This window comes from Mirounga angustirostris, unplaced genomic scaffold (genome assembly GCF_029215605.1).
Source record: "Mirounga angustirostris isolate CCGP_5_RB_7025 unplaced genomic scaffold, mMirAng1.0.hap1 SCAF_2, whole genome shotgun sequence".
Classification (NCBI taxonomy): Eukaryota; Metazoa; Chordata; class Mammalia; order Carnivora; family Phocidae; genus Mirounga; species Mirounga angustirostris.
The window spans coordinates 128562765-128582064 of NW_026991710.1; the positions used below are offsets into that span (position 1 = coordinate 128562765).

General features: G+C 36.3%; 1 protein-coding gene across 11 annotated transcripts in view; it reads left to right on the forward strand.

The window, feature by feature from the left end:
• Positions 1-19300, forward strand: part of ARFIP1 (ADP ribosylation factor interacting protein 1) — a 127946-nt gene that overhangs the window by 506 nt on the left and 108140 nt on the right. For 4 of the 11 annotated variants that reach the window (XM_064585183.1, XM_064585180.1, XM_064585182.1 and 1 more), the window contains exon 1: positions 13294-13313. The exons of 3 other annotated variants lie outside the window; for them this stretch is intronic. Coding sequence is in view for 2 of the 8 variants with exons in the window: in XM_064585178.1 (XP_064441248.1) it covers positions 13065-13142 (78 nt within the window). In the remaining 6 variants the exon portion in view is untranslated. 4 more of the 11 variants (XM_064585178.1, XM_045880278.3, XM_045880280.3 and 1 more) reach the window with 3 other exon arrangements.

The following is a 19300-nucleotide window of genomic DNA, read 5'->3' on the forward strand; positions in this document are numbered from 1 at the left end:
GCCTTTCGTTTCTGCCCCAACCCCCTGTGTCCGCGAAACAGCCGGTGAAAAGGGAGGACTGGCCCTTGCAAGGCTGCACTCTCTCATCCTCGCATGTGTCGGATAGAAAAAGGGGTGGCAGGATCCAGGTCTTTCTCGACTAAGTCTCGGAGTGGGCCACCTTCAGGTCTGATGTCCAGTGTTTATTTTTCTCCGGCTCTCTCTGCATCCCTTACTTCCTCTCTCCCTCAGCGAGAGGAATGGAGATAGTGATAGTCCCTCCCAGAGGTTCACGGGGCAATCAGTGGTGCAGGTTGGAGCCTTGCCTAAGAAACGTCCCAAGTCTGTGCTTGTGAGGACGGCCAAGGAATGCTGGAGTTTGGGGAGGAAGTCGTGCTGTCGTTTTCTCGTCCGTTCCTTTTTGCCAAGTTAGTGTTTACGTGTCTAGGAAAAGGAAAGAGGTTTTTTTGGTTTTTTTTTTTTTTTTTTTTTTAAGAACAGTTTCTAGACGCTTTTTCTTTTTACTTTATTGCTTCCTTTGTTATGTTTTTATCTCCCTCTTGAACCCTTTGATCTCAAAAAGTTTATAGTTTACACTTCCTACAATCCTTAAGCCATCCCCTTTTAGGATTTCTGTCTCCTCCCTTTGTTTTCTTCTAAAGTACGTAATTTCTCTAACTCGTTTCTTATCTTTGTTTTCCTTGCTCTACACGACCAACACCCTCTCCTGACCACGTCCAACACTCCTTGTCTGAGAAAATAGAAAATATTTCTAATTTTATTATTTGAATGAAAATCTCTGCCTCAGTTACTTTCATTCCTTTTCAAATTAATAAATTAGTTTGCCTTAATCCTGGGTTATGCCTTGGGGTCCATAGTCTAGGAGTCCATAACTTCCAGGGGTCTTCTCATCCCCACCCCTGAAATTATGTTTTGTTTGAGTGCATGGGGAGTTGGGGGAGAATGTCCGTTTACAAAAATCAGATTCTCAGAGGAGATATAAATCCTCCAGAGAGATTAAAAACCATTCCTCAGTGTCTTGTTCAAGTTAATGACAACTTTTTTTTGTGGCATTTTATTTTTACAAACTGTAAATAGCTTGTATTGGGAGAGTAGAAAGCAGAGATTCTAGCTTTATACTGAAATCTCTTATCTACTTCAAAATGTCAGTGTTTCTGAATTCTTTCCTAGACCTTGAGAAGGAAGCAAGACTGCCTACTTATTTAGTTCCTGATTTGTGGTTTTGAGGTTTCTTTTTATGGATAGCTGTTTGTGACCAATGCTGTGGAGATCCAGTGGGTTTACAAATTAATGTGGTTAATTATTATGTAATACATATTAAATACCACCAACCTACTAGGTACAGTTCAGAACAAAAAATTTAAATTTTGGTTGTCCTTTGCTTTCCTTTTCTTGTTTTTCCCTTGAGACTTTGGCTTTGCTAGGAATGGCAAATAAGATAATTTCAGTAGTGTAGTGCTTAAATTTTTGGTATGTTCCTGCTTATCTTGTCATCCCCTTTCCTTCTCTATATTAGGTATTTTAATGATTGTTCTTTCATGTGAATAGGTTAGTATCCCTCCAAACTTAATGTGAGTTTAGAGTGTGTACTTGAACTTACTGATTTGGTTGGGAAGTGTTTATTGGTTGAGGGTTGAAGTTCTAAACGTTTGCCTCTTGTTTCGTAGAATGTTAGAACTTGAAGAGACCTATACAGCTTATCATAGTTTGTGTAGAGTAACCAGATTCTTCTGCTCACAAAATTATTTTCTGAAGTCTTTCATCACTTGGAGGAGCAGAAAACATAATTTTATAAAGAGTAGATTATGCTGAATTAGTTTCTTTCTAAGCTGATGACAAAGTCAGCAGATAGGTTATATCTGACACTAAACAATTAACATTTGTTTGCTTACTTTGTGCCAGGCATTATGTTAAATGTTTTACGTGACTATCTCATCTAATCCTCACGGCAACTTTATAAGATGGCTAAAATCTCCATTTTTATAGATGAAGAAACTAAAACTAAGTGATTAACTGAAGCCAAAGTAATCTGCCCAGAAGCACACTGGTGGAGCCAGGATTGAACTTAGGTTGTTTGACTCCAGACTCGAGCTCTTAACTACTACTCTAAACTGCTTCTACCATATTTCCTTTACATCATTTTTGGCATGACTTGGGGGTATCTCACCTTATTCCTATCAGCTGTTAAGAAAAGAAGATCTTTTCCCTTATTAATCTTCAGTAGATGAACACCTTTTTGAATGTCATACCTAAAAGTATGACACAAAGAAATGAACTTGGCGAAAGCCTATGGAGTGTTTATTTGATAGAGTTTTCCCATGGGGATGGATATAAATCTGTGTGTATATAGAGTGTGTGGGTTTATTATGACGTGAGGAGTGGAAAGTGAGAAAAAGGTTTTAAGTAATAAACTTGGCTTTGTAAGAGTCTGGAGGTATAAATACATCCAAGAATGATAGATTTGGGATGGAGTAAGGAATAAACTCAGGATGAAGGAAGGAATAAATTCAACAGGGAATTTTTTTTTTAAGATTCATTTGTTTATTTTGGGAGAGAGAGAGAATGGGAGGGAGGAGCAGAGGGAGAGGGAGAGAGAATCCCAAGCCGACTCCATGCTCATTGTGGAGTCCGACTCGGGGCTCCATCTCATGACGCTGATATCACCACTGGAGTTGAAACCAAGAGTCAGATGTTTAACTGACTGAGCCACCCAAGCACCCCTCCACAGGGAATTTAAGCTAATATGGCTATGGATGAAAAAACTATCAATATATGTACAGACTGGAAAGACCTGTTCCACGTAATATGAAAGATGATGACTTAGGAACCATGACAGTCTGAAAGTCAGATATGTACCAGCATTAGTTCTAGGATGTGTGAAAAACACTATAAAACAAGAGAATCTGAAAATAATCTTGTTATCTTTGGTCTACTAGCTTTAGGCAGCCATGGAAGCCACTGAATAGCTCTTGCAGATTCTCAGCTATTGTCTATAAAAGTATATCTTTTCTTTTTCCCTTTCCTTTATTCCTTTTCTCTTTCTTCTTCTGTCTCTTATTCTTCTCTTCATGATTTCTAAACCTTTATCTTAGGGTGTTGCGGGAAATAGCTCAGATCTTTTGTGAAAATATGGCAGTATCTTTGCCATATTCTCATCTAAGAGTTTTTATTTTGTTTTATTTTTGTATATCTGTGATAGCATTGGACTAATAGCTCCTTGATGTTCAGGCTTGATCTTTGACCTTTTAGGGAACTGTGATGCAGTTTTTGAAGCAGGATCATAAGAACCGTGGAGTTGGTGATGAGGCCTAAATATCCAGAGGAGTCAGTTGGCCAACTCCGGTTTCTGCTAGCATGAGATAGTATTTTAGAACAAGGTTTTCAGACTTTTCTGCATCATGGCGGAAATGATTTACTTGTATGGCAGACTATATAGCCTGGCTCTCCCTGGCTCCCTGAAGTCCGAAAGAGGGGTCAATATTTCAGCACATCTATAATTCATTCTTGGCACACTGGTGCCAAGTATGATTTGCCTTGGAGAAGAGGAATATGTTACTTTAATACCTTCTGTTTATTTAGTATATAATAATTTACAAAGCACTTTCATACTTTATTTTACTCCAGTTTTTTCCATACTCCATTTTACTCTTAGTTTTACTCCAGCCATATCAAGTAGGTGGAGCAAATATTACCATGTTAGAAATGAAAAAATTGAGATTTTAGATAAAGTGCTTTGTATAAGGTCACACATGTAATAAGGGGTGGATCAGGAATTCAAATCCCACGTGGAAAGAGTCCCTGGGAGTTAAGTCAGTGGCATGTAACCTCCAGGATGGCCAGGACCCTATCTGTTTTGTTTAAGTGCTACTTTCAAGGCATCAAGGGCAGGGCTAGGTACATGGAAGTCCATAATAGTTGTCAGTTATTAAGTGCTACTCTGGCTAGGCATTATGCTTTGTAGATGCTATATTAGGTATATTAGATATTAGGTTTGCTTTGTAGATGCTATATTAGGTATATTAGATAAGAATAGTTATTCTTATTTTCTATTAACATGAAGAAACAGGTATATAAACCAGCAGAAGTAATTAGTCCAAGGTCACCCAAGCTGTAAAGGAGAACCACAGACTAATAACCAAAGTTGCTTGCTCCAAAGCTTGTACTCTTTTCACTATAGTGACTGAATGATTTCATGACATTGTAGGGTAGAGATTGGGTTCCATTTAAAGTGTGTGACATTGGGGGCAAAGGGTGATGGTGGTAAAGGGAGCTAGCCAAGTGGACTATTAGGTGTTTATTTTTGGCAGTTTTGAGGTTGAGTTCTAGAGATGGTGGCTGTCTTTTTTAAAAGATTTCCAAATTGTTTTGAGATGGGGGTGGGGTAGAAGAGTAGTGTGATACAACTCAGTGACTTGGACCATTGGTGCTATAGGTGCTCCTAACAAAAGTGTTAAAAAAATACAGATCCTCTTCATATATGACTTAATACTAATTATAGATTATTTCTTAAAGGTAGGTTTACAGATTATTTTTATTTGTTCTTTCTGTATTTACTAATTTTTCTCTATGGCATATTAATGACTTTTAAAAATATTTTAATTATACAAGTAATATATATTCTTCAAATTAAAATTCAAATAATATAAGCAGATGAAATGAGAGTTTCTAGTGCTCTAATCCCTCTGTCACCTACATCCACTGTTAGTTAATTTGCACGGTAGTTGCTGGGGGTTAGATGAAATAGATGAGGAAGCTCTAAACGAGCTCTCATACTGTAGCACTAGCCACATGTGGCTATTTAAATTGTTTAAAATAAAATAGGAGTAAAAATTCAGTTCCTCAGTCACATCAGTCACATTTCAGGTGCTCAACAGCCACATGTGGCTAAGTTGCTACTTTACTGGGTAGTGCAGGTATAAAACATTCCCAACAACATTGGCCAGCCCTGCTAAAACTTTAAAATACTACATGATTAGTGACATAATTGCTGTACTATTGAACCAAGATTTTAAAAATCTCTGTATTGCCCATGGTGCCTAGCAGTTTTTGTTTTAGCTGATGAAATATTATTGCCATATTCTCTCTCAGCTTTTTATTTTAACTAAATCCAGATGGTCAAAGTCTAATGTTTTTCTTAGATATTTGGGGATTATAGTTAACTGCTTTTCTAGGATAAAGAGGACAGCTTTTCTAAGGGTGTGTTTTCTCTCTCCTCTGAGCTCTAGACCTATATATTTTGCTTTCTGGTTGGTGCCCTCTCTTGAGTATGTAAAAGGTATCTCAAACACAACATGTCTAAAACTAAATTGATTTCCCCTTCACTTCCACAGCCCCCCCCCACAAAAAAAAAGAAAACCCAAATGTTCATCTTTCTTTGTTCCTTATTTCAGTGAGTGACTCCATTATCTTTCCAGTTGTAAAATCCAGAAAACTAGGAGTGGTTCTTTTTTTGTTTGTTTGTTTGTTTGTTTTTTTAGATTTTATTTATTTATTTGAGAGAGAGAGAATGAGAGCGAGCACATGAGAAGGGGGAGGGTCAGAGGGAGGAGCAGACTCCCTGCCGAGCAGGGAGCCTGACGCGGGACTCAATCCCGGGACTCCAGGATCATGACCTGAGCCGAAGGCAGTCGCTCAACCGACTGAGCCACCCAGGCGCCCCTGGGAGTGGTTCTTAATAACTCCCTCTCCCGGTTACATCCAGTCTGTCAACAAGTTTTATTAATCTTGCTTTCTGGATATCTCTTGAATCTGTTTACTTCTTCCCATTTCCACTACCACCACATTATTTTGTTACCATCATCTTGCCTGAAATTTCTACGGTAGCCTCCATTCTTGCCTGTCCACTTCTGTTTAGGCCACTCTCTAGTCCATTAACCATCCTGAAGGCGTAGTGGTTTATTTTGAAACACACATCTGATTGTTACTCTTCTCTCCACCTCCCCAATCTTTCTATGGCGTCCCACTGCTTCGAGGATAAAAGTAAAACCCCTTAACAATGCTTAACTCATCCTCACCCTCCAGCCTCCTCGTATACAGTGTTCTGCTTAACTCTCCACTTCAACCATGCTGGCCACCTTTTAGTCCTTTGTACTTGTCTTGCTCTTTGCCATTACAGAGCCTTTGCACATGCTTTTTTCCCTGTCCGGGTCACTCTTCTACATTTCACTTCTCTTGTTAGCTCCTAGCTATCCTTCACACTTCAACAGAAGTTTTGTTTCCTTAGGGAATACTCTAACCTCTGAGATTAGATACTCTAACCTCCCAGAACACACATTTACCACAGTTAAAATTTACATTTTGTGTGTGATTATATGATTGTCTTTCTCTTCCGTTTGCCTCCAAACTCCATGAAGATAGGACCAAATCTTATTTTCTTTTTTGGCTGATTCTTAAATCCCTATGACCTACCTAGCTCAGTACCTGATATGAATATTGAAAACTAATTATTATAAAATATAGCACAGTATTCTTAGATTATGTTATAATAAACTCTTATTTTAGAACAGTTTTATAGAATTATTGCAGATAGTGTAGTGATTCCGCTATACCCCATGCCCAGTTTCCCTTATTGTTAACATACTGCATTAGTATGGTACATTTGTCACAATTCATGAACCAGTATTCATATGTACTAACCTGTGTTCAAATTGCATCAGTTTTCTCCTAATGTCCTTTTTCTATGCCAAGATACCACATTACATTTAGTTGTCATGTGCCCTCTTGGTTTTGACTGATTCTCAGACTCCTTCATTTTGATTACAAGTTGATAGTTGAGAATTACTGGTCAGATATTTTGTAGACTATCCCTTAATTGAGATTTGTCTGATGCTATTCTTAGGATTAGACTGGATAATGTGTTTTGGCGAGGAAGACCCACAGAGGTAAAGTGACATCCTCATCATATGAAGAATAAATACTATCAATGTGCCTTACCACTGTTGTTAACCTTGGTCACCTGGCTTGAGATAGGGTTTATCAGTTTCGTGGTGTCCTCTGTAAAGTTACTTCTCCCCCCACCTTTGCATACTTTTTAGAAGAAAGTCACTATTAGTTGAAGTACATGCTTAAGAAGTAGGGAGTTACGTTCCATCTCCTTAATAGTGGAGTATGTGTGTGAATTTTTTGGAATTCTTCGGCAAGGGAAATTCATCTCCTTGTCCTCATTTATTAACTTAACCATTTATTTATATGAATATTGACTCATGGGTATTTATATTTTGACTTATAATCCAATACAACTTTATTTGTTGCTCAGATTGCTTCAGCTTTGGCCATCGGGAGCTGTTTCAGTTGGTTTTTATATTCCTTTTGACATATCCCCATCATTGTGAGGATTTTGTTGTTTTGTTTGGTTTGTTGGTGGTGGTTTGTTTTTTTTTGTTTTTGGGGTTTTTTTTTTTTTTAGCACATCTTTACTTTCTGGCACTACAAGATGTTGCAGACTCATCTTGTATATTTCCTGCCCCAGTCCTAGAATCAGCCATTTCTCCAAGGAGTGCTGGTTCCCTTTATTGGAGAATGGTATTAGAAATCAATATCTGGGAACTGTGTGTGCTCATTCTTGCTGTGGTTGCTTCTAAAAATATACACCAACTCATGTAAATATACATATCTCTAAATATTTAATATCTGTATTTGTGTTTAAGCAGTATTCTTAGATTATTTACTCTGAATTTTTTTCCACTGAAAACAATTACCTGTGAATATTGAGGGGTTTATTTTATATAGTTTTGGGAATTTAGTAACAGAATTAAAGTATTCCAATTCTTTTGGTTCTTGGTTGGCTTCACTGCTAATGTTCTGGAACTTGACTGGTCATTTATGAAGAATGAGACCACAGTACACTGAATAATTTAGAGTTTACTTACAGCTAGTTTTCTTTTCAAGGAATAATTTAGTTTTGAGAGTCTTAAAATTTTGCTTCTCATTAGTTTCTCTAACACGATCTGAATGGGGAAAATAAGACTTCTCCAGTGAATTTATTACTTGGTTTAAAACTAGTAATGGTGGTAGGAATGGGAATAGTTGAATATTGAGTTTTATTTTTTAAAGTTTATTTTTATTAGTAATCTCTACACCCAGCATAGGGCTCAAACTCACGACCCCAAGATCAAGAGTTGCATGCTCCTCCAACTGAGCCAGCCAGGTGCCCCTGAATATTGATTTTTAAATTGTTTCTCATTATTACATATAATTGAGAATTAACTATATTTTGTCAAAGCTTTCTATTTTTGAATTATCTAGACTGATGGTTTATCCTAATGAGCAACTTAATCTTAATTTACCACTACCCAAAAGGACTTAGAGATATCTAGCAAAATAGCTTTTACAGATACAAGGTAATTGTTGACATACAGACAGCAGCATAATGTAAATGGTTCTTTATTATCTTACTTCTGTTTATTTGGTTATTCTACTTAGGAAAGGGAATGTAATTGTATTTTGAACATATTGCGTGGTGGAAACCATTTTTTGTTCAGTATCATTTGCATTGGACAGTGGGTTAAAGGATTTTTTTCCTTATGTTAAGAAAACTATCATAAAAATGAAAATTATTTTAAATTGTTTTGACTAAAGCAGAAAGCTTCTGTATTTTGGATATTATTTTTCAACGTTAAACACATGTAGTTATTTAATGTCACTATGTATTTTAACTTTTTTTTTGGTAAATAAGTTAGTTCAAGTTGAAATTTCAGATTAAATTATGAAATTAAAGCAAGTCTTACCATTCTGTGTTTATCCATGAGCAAGAAAATATATTCTGTAGATTCCATCAAGAATGAAAGAAATAGAGTCACTTTTCTTTAATATTTAGCCTGGTAACCAGTCTCTGGAATAGCAGCAATATAGTAGTTTAAAGAAACTAAGCAAGTTTGGATTAAAGCAAGGCCATTTTGCTACTTTTTGCTTTCAGTTTTCTGTATTTACTTCCTTAGCATTGTCTTTGACTGACCAGTCAGAGCTGCTTTGTCCCATATATTATAATTATTTATACTATTTCTCCAACTTTTTTACTAAAGTACCCCTAGAAAGATGTATCCCTTTTCAGATTTTCTTTTCTTTTTCAGATGTTTCTTTGGAGGCTCATATTTTGTTGCAAAAATCCAAGAAATTTCTTAGAAGACTTAGGTATATTGTTTTATTCAAGTGAATATTGCTTTAGATCCCATAATATAGTACTTATTTTAATAAAAAATGTAAATTCCCATTCTAATATGATGTGCCATGTTTATCCTGTTTATATCTGCCTTCCTGTGCCTTGATCATACCATTTCAGACTCTGTGTGGTATGTGAATACCTTAATTTGAAAAACTCATGGTTTCTGTTTAACAACACTTATTCCATTTGGGAATTTAGTAACAGAATTAAAGTATTCCAATTCTTTTGGTTCTTGGTTGGCTTCACTGCTAATGTTCTGGAACTTGACTGGTCATTTATGAAGAATGAGACCACAGTACATTGAATAATTTAGAGTTTACTTACAGCTAGTTTTCTTTTCAAGGAATAATTTAGTTTTGAGAGTCTTAAAATTTTACTTCTCATTAGTTTCTCTAACACGATCTGAATGGGGAAAATAAGACTTCTCCAGTGAATTTATTACTTGGTTTAAAACTAGTAATGGTTTAGTATTAGGCTTCCAGTCTTTAACTCATTTGCATCGTGGAGACTATAAATGCAGTTTTTCTTTTCTGATATCCATGGAATCTTTTGTTTCTTCTTCCAGTATCCTGGCAAATCTAGTACCTCTGGCTTCTCTTTCTTGGGTCCTAGGAAGACTCTTAAGTGCATTTAAGTATTGTAGGGCATAGAATTCTCCCTCATTAAATTCCAGTTAAAGTTCTTATATAATTTCCCTCTGCGTAGCTCTAGTTTATTCAGTTTATGGAAATTAAAATGTGATTTTAATAATAAAATCAAAAACAATCTCAAACAGTTGAATTATAAACTTCGGGTGATATTATTTATGTACTTTTTACAAGTGCTAATTAATAATTCTCTTTATAGGTCATTTGTTCTTACACTCATTAGTTAATGAATACCTCTGGCTGATTTATAGAAGTAGAGCCCCAGAGATGACTTGAGGCATTTTTGACCTGCAGTACAAATTGGCCTATGAAGCCTGAGCATAAATGGTAGTTTTGTAATAGTAATTTATCATTTTATTTTGAAAACAGTTTTTTTTTTATTGTATTTATTCATTTGAGAGAGAGAGCATGCATGTGCACAAGCAGGGGGAGGGGCAGAGGAAGAGGGAGAAGCAGGCTCCCCACTGAGCAGGGAGCCTGACAAGGGTTCTTTCCCAGAACCCTGGAATCATGACCTGAGCAGAAGGCAGACGCTTAACTGACTGAGCCACCCAGGTGCCCCTATTTTGAAAACAGTTTTTAAAGATAACTGAATTTATGTAAAGATCAAAAAACACATAATTTAAACAGTACACGTTACAAGTCATTAACTTTTTAAATCTTTTTGTTCCCATGTATATTAGTTATCAAAGTTGTGAACAAACTTCTAAAAAATAAATGTGAAGGTCAGAGCATTTAAAGAATATGAATAAAACACAGATTTAGTAATCATCTCTGTAATTCTCAGAAATTTGATTTCCTGTTTCCCTATATGCCTAGGGTTATTTGGCCTTTTCTTGAGCTGGATAATAATGATATATTTTCCTAATTGGTGCTGCTGTTGAATATAGGGGGAGCAGATGATAACTCCTGTTTTGCTTTTTTCACTTAACAGTATGTCCTGGAAATAACTCCGTATCATAGAAATCGTCCTCATTTTTTTTTTTTTTTTACAGTTGCATAGTACTCCATTCTTTGGATGTACCATAGTTTATTCAGTCGTTTTCCCATGTACAGACCTTTAGGCTGTTTCTCATATTTTGCATTTATGAAGAATACTGCAATGTCTGTGTATTTTTGTATTGTTGGAGGTGTATTCCCAGGATAGATTCCTAGAATTGAGATTGCTGGGTCCAACAGTAAATCCGTATGTGATATTCTTAAGCATCACCAAAATTCCCTCCAGAATGGTTGTACCAATATGTATTCCCATCAGCAGTATACTATGAGAGTGCCTATTTTTCTTTATTTCCTCACTAACAGAATGTTTTTGTTATGTTTAAATTTTTTTTGCCAGTCTAATAGGTGAGAAATGGTATCTTGGTGTTTTAACTTACACTTCTCTAATTGTGAGTGAATTTGAACATTTTTATATTTTGAAGGGCTATTTTAATATCTTGTGTGTGTGTGTGTGAATTTTCTGTTCATGTCTTTTTCCTGCTCTCAATCTGGTTTTTTATGTTTTTTCTTTAAGAACTCTTTACAGTAGTCTCTCCTTATCTGTGGGGGATACATTCCAAAACCTCCAATGGATGCCTGAAAGTATGGATAGTACCAAACCCTATATATACTGTGTGTTTTTCCTACACATACATATCTATGATATCTATGATAAAGTTTAATTTATCAATTAGGCATGTTCAGAGATTAATAACAGGGATGCCTGGGTGGCTCAGTTGGTTAAGCGTCTGCCTTCAGCTCAGGTTATGATCCCAGGGTCCTGGGATCAAGTCCTGCATCAGGCTCCCTGCTCAGTGGTGAACCTGCTTCTCCCTCAGCCTGCAGCTCCCCCTGCTTGTGCGTGCACTCTCTCACTCTCACTCTCTCTCTGAGATAAATAAGTAAATAATCTTAAAAAAAAAAAGATTAACAACAGTAATAAAGTGGAACAATTATAACAATATACTGTAATAAAAGTTATGTGAGTGTGGTCTCTTTCTCTCTCAAAATATCTTATTGTACTGTACTGTACTCACCTTCTTCCTGGAGTGATGTGAGATGATAAAATGCCCATGTGATGAGATGAAGTTGAGGTGAGTGACGTAGATGTTGTGATGTAGTGTTAGGTTGCTGTTGATCTGATGACATGTCAGAAAGAGGATCATTTGCTTGTCAACCACAGTTGAAACACAATAATATCCCTCAAATATACAATAGTCCCCCCTTAGCTGAGGTTTCACTTTCTCTAGTTTCAGTTAGCCAAGGTCATGATGAGAAGTTATGTTGAGAAAGTCTCCCTTGATTCCTTTCTCCTTGAATGTTGCATTTTGAATGGATGTTGAATTTTGTCAAAAGATCTCTCGACATCTGTGAAGAAAACTTTATTCTTTCCCTTAAATTTATGAATACAGTTTATATTAATAGATTTTCTAATTGAACTAGTCTTGTATTCCTGGGATAAATCCCACCTGTTCATGTTGTATTTTCCTAATGTGGTATTGGGTTTGGTTTACAAACCGAAATTGTAAAATTGTTCCCTCCTGTGTATTTCAAAAGTAAAAATTTGTTTCTTTGTATTATAGTACCTAACATGGTGCCTTGTAATTATTTATTCGTCTCCTTGATTAGATTCAGAGTACTTGTAGAATGTGAATTAGATTTTACTCTTCTTTCTCCTTAGTGCCTAGCAGAGTTCTTCATAAATAGTTGGCGTTCTCTAAATGTTGTTGAATAAGTTAGAAGCAGAAATAGTCTATTAAATTCTTTTTTATTAAACTTTCATTTAATGAAATCTGGATATAGTGTTTCACTTAGAGAATGACCAGTCATATCTGTTATCAGTTCGAAAGAGCACTGGCCAGGAAAGTAGAAGAGGTCTGAGTTCTGGTCTAAAACTTTGGGTTTATGTAGACCATGAATAATATTTTGGCTTCAGATATCTTTGGATATGAGTTTTTTCATCTGTCAAATCAAGTTGACCCTCTGATCTTTTAAATTTTGTTTCATATCTAAAATAATTGTATGAAATTATTTCTTAATCATTGAGGTCTGTATTTTTAACATTCTACATACTTTTTTTTTAAATTTTTGCTTTTTAGAATTGTTTACCTGTTATAATCAATAGATACTCATGTGATTATAGATCATTTTGCAAAGCACATTCTGACTACAAATAAATTAGTTATGTTACAGAATATTTGTTTAAGAATATTGGTGAGATTATACAGCTTTTTTAACTAAATTATTTAATGTGTGCTTAACACATTTTACTTTTAGGTATGTCTGACTGCAGCAATGATACTACAACTCTTGGTGCATCTAAACCAGGCACAGAAGAAGTCAAGTCTAATTCTGAGGTGATTGGGTGATATTTCTATGGTTTTTTGAAATCAGCCCATCTCAATCAAAGTTTTAGACTGTCCAAATTGACTCAGTTGATCTAAACATGTGCCATTCTGAATAAACTCTTTTACACACATAGACACAGGAAAGGAGTGGGAAGAGAGAGATTTCTTCAAAAACGGGAAGTAAGTTGCTATTTACTTTTGGGCATCTGAAATTCTAGAATATACTTGTCACATAAATATGAATATAAAAGTTGGGGTCAAAGTATAGCTTTTAATTGTTATATTTATTTATTTTTAAGATTTTTATTTGTCAGAGGGGGAGAGAGAGAGAGCGCGAGTGAGTGCACAAGCAGGGGAAGCAGCAGGCAGAGGGAGAAGCAGGCTCCCCACTGAGCAGGGAGCCCGATGCGGGACTTGATCCCAGGACCCTGGGTCCATGGCCTGAGCCAAAGGCAGACAGTTAACTGACTGAGCCGCCCAGGCATCCCTATAGTTTTTAACTTAAACATGAAATGAGGTTTCTGTTGAAATAATGTAGTAATAGGTTCATATTTGAACCTGTCTACTTCCGTATACTGTCTTTAGTTAGGTATGCATCAGAATCCCAAGTATAGATTTTAAAAAAAAAACAAAACAAAAAACCTGAGTTCTTCTGAACTTTGCTTTTGACTCACTGAATCTGAAGCTACCGTGATAGTACCAGGCCATCTGGGTTTTGAGTTTTTTTTTCTTTTTGGAAGTTCTACAAATGATTCTAACCACTTCTCTGATGGTTCAATGAACCACTAGTTCATTAGAGTAAAGAGAAAAATATGAAAAAAGTTAATTTTATATTAAATTCAAGTTATCAGATGTTTTTAAATACCTAATACTAGTAAAGCCTCTCATGTTTATAGTGTGTAACGATTTATAGAGTAGCACTTTCATATTGTCCCATTTTGAACCTTAGAACAGTTTGGTATCATTCAGATAGTATACTAGAACAGCTGTTATTTTCCCCACTTATTTGTTGAACATACTTAGCTTTCAGAGATAGTGACTGACTTAGAGGAATTGGCAAGGCTGGAACACCACGTGGGGTCTTCTGACTCCAGATGCAGTGTTTCTAACCAGGTTGCCATCAGTATATATGAACAATGCCAGGCACAGTATTTCTTCAACTAAGCCAAGACACTGTGAGTCTGTGTGAAAGCTTTAACATGGGATTTAGAGCTAGATAATTTAATTTTAGTCCAAAAGTCAGAGATGAGTTCTGGTTGGCAAAATATGTATTACCTATGGAGGGTTTAGGATTCTTTGTGATTTAAAATAGTTTGGTTATTTACTGTTTGTCAAAACAATGTTTTAATTATATTTAGTTCAGAGAAACTAGGGAATTATGTATACTGTATTTATCTTAACTCATGGATTTGATTTTTTATGATCAGATCTCTGAATCTAAACTGTTGAGAAATGATCAGAGGAAGTTTGATGCTTGTGAACTACAGGAAGGATTGGCAGCCCAGCCAATGATAAGATTCATAATAAATGAAAGTATTGTATTCGTGGTTTACCACTGAGATTCAGCTGTCTGAATGTCACTCACATAGATGCTAAACTAGAAGTTTCTTGCTCTTTTAATAGAGAGGTAAACCTGAATGATGATGATCTGAAGGAAACCACTGCCAAGTAATCGTTGTGAAAATTTATATGTATATTAACATTAAAATCCATGTTATGGGGGCACCTGGGTGGCTCAGTCGTTAAGCGTCTGCCTTTGGCTCAGGTCATGATCCCAGGGTCCTGGGATTGAGCCCCACATCAGGTTCCCTGCTCCGCGGGAAGCTTGCTTCTCCCTCTCCCACTCCCCCTGCATGTGTTCCCTCTCTAGCTGTGTCTCTCTCTGTCAAATAAATAAAATCTTTAAAAAAAAAAAGAAATCCATGTTATGCATTCCCTGCATTTTTAGCCATACCCAAAGTGCAGTGTTCACAGGAAATACTAGGATTTAAAAAAAAAAAAGGATCAGGTGTGTGAGTATAGTCTGAATTTATGTCCAAATTTAAAAGTACTGTGTGAGTTTACAATTAACTGAAAAAAGGTTTAGGGATATTTTTGATTTTAAAATTCCCTGTTTATGGTGTGCGTGGATGGCACAGTTGGTTAGGCTTCCAACTCTTGCTTTTATCTCAGATTGTGATCTCGGGTTGTGAGATCGAGCCCTGCATCAAGCTCCATGCTCAGCGTGGAATCTGCTTAGGACTCTCTCTCCCTCTCCCTCTGCCTCTCCCTCCCTGCACGCGCACTCTCTCTCTCTCAAATAAATAAATAAATCTTTAAAATTCCCCATTTACACTGGGTATAAGATTGATGAATCACTGACCTCTACCTCTGAAACCAATAATACATTATATGTTAATTAATTGAATTTAAATAAAAAAAATAAAATTCCCCATTAGTATTCTACTAACTTGAATCTGCTCTTTTTCAAAATCCAGATGAAAACATTTTTGGGGGGTCAGATTTGCTTACATGAATTTTTCTTTGAATATATCTTTATATGTATTATGGCAGTTAACTTCTTAAATGTTCTATGCAACAAACTTTTCAGTAATTCAGACTAATCTTTGAGCTTGGTGCATCACTGGTGATCAGTTTGATGAATGAATTAATTCTCACTACTAGTATAAAGGATATATGGATATTGGTTTCTTAGGAATAGAATATTGAGGACATGGGTGATAGTTTTGATTTCTTTAAAAGCAAAACAGAACAACAGCAAGGGGGGTGCTGGGTGGCTTAATCAGTTAAGCATCTGAATCTTGGTTTCGGCTCAGGTCATGATCTCGCTGTCCTGGGATCGAGCCCTGTATGCAGCTGCTCGCTCAGTGTGGAGCCTGCTTCAGATTCTTTTTCCCTCCCTCTCTCCTTCTTCCTGCTGGCTCGCGCTCCCTCTCACTCTCAAATATACAGAATCCTTAAAAACAACAGCAAAAACTCCAGCTTTTTGAACTGAGCCAAAAACACTGTCAACCCTGAGCAAAAAGAAACTTAAAAAGTTCATTTAAGTTCTATAAGGTGAATTGCCTTGCTCACAATCATTCAGCTAGTTAATTATAGAACCTAGGGGGATTTTCTAGCTCTCAACCAAATGATGTGTTAAAATATCCATCTCATCAGTGACCATAAAAATGCTTTCTTCTTTTATTGTGTGTGTGTGTGTGTGTTTTAATGACATCAGTTTTTTTCTTTCTAAATTAAAAAAGAAAAAGAAAACATGAGCTTGGCTTGCTTTATACTCTAGTCCAGTCTTGATTACAGCAGATGAAGGTGCATTTTGTTCTTTGTGTTTTTAATATTTAAACTTTATACCTTGAAGTGTGTTTAAACTGCTGATTCTGTATCTGTGGAAGAAATAATGGTTTAATAGGCACCATTCACAGAGAGTCTGTTAGGTGCTAGACACTGTACTGGGTTTTACATATGTATTATCTCATTTAATACTATAATAACCCTGTTTGCATTTGAGATATTCTCCCTCATTTTACAGATTAGGCAACAAAGACCTGAAAAGGCTAACATAGCTAATGAGGAACAGAGCTATGATTTAAACCCAAATAAAAGTGGAAAATATGAGTAAATTTAAGAAACTAAATAGGGAAAAAATTATTTAAAGGTAGAAACAAGGATATTGGAAAAAAGCAAATAGGTATATTTTTAACAATAAAAAAGGAAAGAAAGAAAAGCAAGTGTATTAGGTATTAGCATGTTCTAGGGTTATTGCCTGAATTCTTCTTTTCTGTCTGACCGTCAGTATAGTAACACCAATACATATACCAATTTCTAATGTCCAAAAAATATATACAAAAATTTGCGTTTTTCTTTTATTATTCTATGAAGGGAATGCAGATTCTGCATTCAAGACATTTTGATTAAGAGAGGAAATTTTAAAATAAAGAAAATGTAGAATAATAATGTCTTTAGAGTGATACAAATAAAGAATTGTGACAGTTCAGAGGAGTGTCAGCCAGGAACATCACTGCAGGTGGCATTTTAAACTGAGTCTTAAGAGTGTGAGTAGAATTTGAGCATGTGAGTGATGATGGTCACTGCTTGAGCAAAGGCATAGAGAAAGGAAATTGAGAGACGTGTATGGGAAAGTGTGAATAATTAAGTTTGATTTAATAGGGTATCTGAAGTATAATTGATGGAAAGAAATAGTCCAGGTCATGGAAGGATTTTGAGTGTCAAGAGGAGTTTGCTTTTTTTATGTTGGAAACATATTGAGGGAGACAGAAGTTAAACATATACATAAATAGGGACACCTGGGTGGCCCAGTTGGTTAGGCATCTGCCTTCGCTCAGGTCATGATCCTGGGGTCCTGGGATCTAGCTCCAATTTGAGTCGGGGCTCCTTGCTTAGTGGGGAGTCTCCTTCTCCCTCTCTGTTTGCCCCTCCTCCTCCACTCATGCACACACACTCTCTTTCTGTCTCAAATAAATAAAATCTTTAAAAAAATACATAAGTAAATTTTATAATTAATGTAGTCTTTACTGCTATAAAGCAGGTTAAGGGGTTAAAGAGTGACAAAAACTGCAGATTTGCATTGGTTGGTCAGGGAAGGCCCTTCTTAGATGATGTTTTAGCAAAAACCTGAATGAAAATCTGGAAGTATGAACTTTCCAGAAAGAGGAAACAAGGGCAAAAATAAGATTGGTGTGTTTGAGGAACAGTGATGAAGGCTCTGTGGCTGGAACTGAGTGTCACTGAGGAAAGAGTGGGAGGAAATGTGGTTCAGGTGGTAGCTGGCAGCTGAGATTGGCTTGATATAGAAATGAGAATGACAGAGAATGAGAAAGTTGGGAGAAGATTTGAAATGCCGTGGTCAAGTAGCACCTGGTTGAAAATATAAGACAAATTAGGTGTTGATACTAATATATTAAAACATTTTTAAGGGAAGTTTGCAACGTGTGAAATAAAGATTAAATAGTAAATGAATTTGGGGAGGAGGAGCAAGATGGCGGAGGAGTAGGAGACCTAAATTTGTCTGGTCCCAGGAATTCAGCTAGATAGGTATCAAACCATTCTGACCACCTACAAACTCAACAGGAAATCGAAGAAAAGAATAGCAGCAACTCTCTGAACAGAAAAGCGACCACTTTCTAGAAGGTCTCCTCTGATTTGTTTAGTGTATATTTTTCTGGAGTTGTTATTACCCTTTTAGCATTTTGTTCTCTCATTCATCTATTCTCCTCTGGACAAAATGACAAGACGGAAAAACTCACCTCGAAAAAAAAGAACAAGAGGCAGTACCGACTGCCAGGGACCTAATCAATACAGACATCAGTAAGATGTTGGAACTAGAGTTCAGAATGATGATTATAAAGATACTAGCTGGGCTTGAAAAAAGCATGGAAGATACTAAAAAATCCCTTTCTGGAGAAATAAAAGAACTAAAATCTAACCAAGTCGAAATTGAAAAGGCTATTAATGAGGTACAATAAAAAATGGAGGCTCTAAATGCTAGGATAAATGAGGCAGAAGAGAGAATTAGTGATACAGAATACCAAATGATGGAGAATAAAGAAGCTGAGAAAAAAACAACTACTGGATCACGAGGGCAGAATTTGAGAGATAAGTGATACCATAAGATGAAACAATATTAGAATAATTGGGATCCCAGAAGAAGAAGAAAGAGAGAGAGGGGCAGAAGGTATATTGGAGCAAATTATAGCAGAGAACTTCCCTAATTTGGGGAAGGAAACAGGCATCAAAATCCAGGAGGCACAGAGAACCCCCCTCAAATGAATAAAAATAGATCAACACCCTGACATCTAATAGTAAAACTTAACAAGTCTCAGAGACAAAGAGAAAATCCTGAAAGCAGCTCGGGACAAGAGGTCTGTAACCTACAACAGTAGAAATATTAGATTGGCAGCAGACCTATCCACAGAGACCTGGCAGGCCAGAAAGGACTGGCATGATATAGTCAGAGCACTAAACGAGAAAAATATGCAGCCAAGAATACTATATCCAGCTAGGCTGTCATTGAAAATAGGAGAGATAAAAAGCTTCCAGGACAAACAGAAACTAAAAGAATTTGCAAACACCAGACCAGCCCTACAAGAAATATTGAAAGGGGTCCTCTAAGCAAAGAGAGAGCCTAAAAGCAACATAGACCAGAAAGG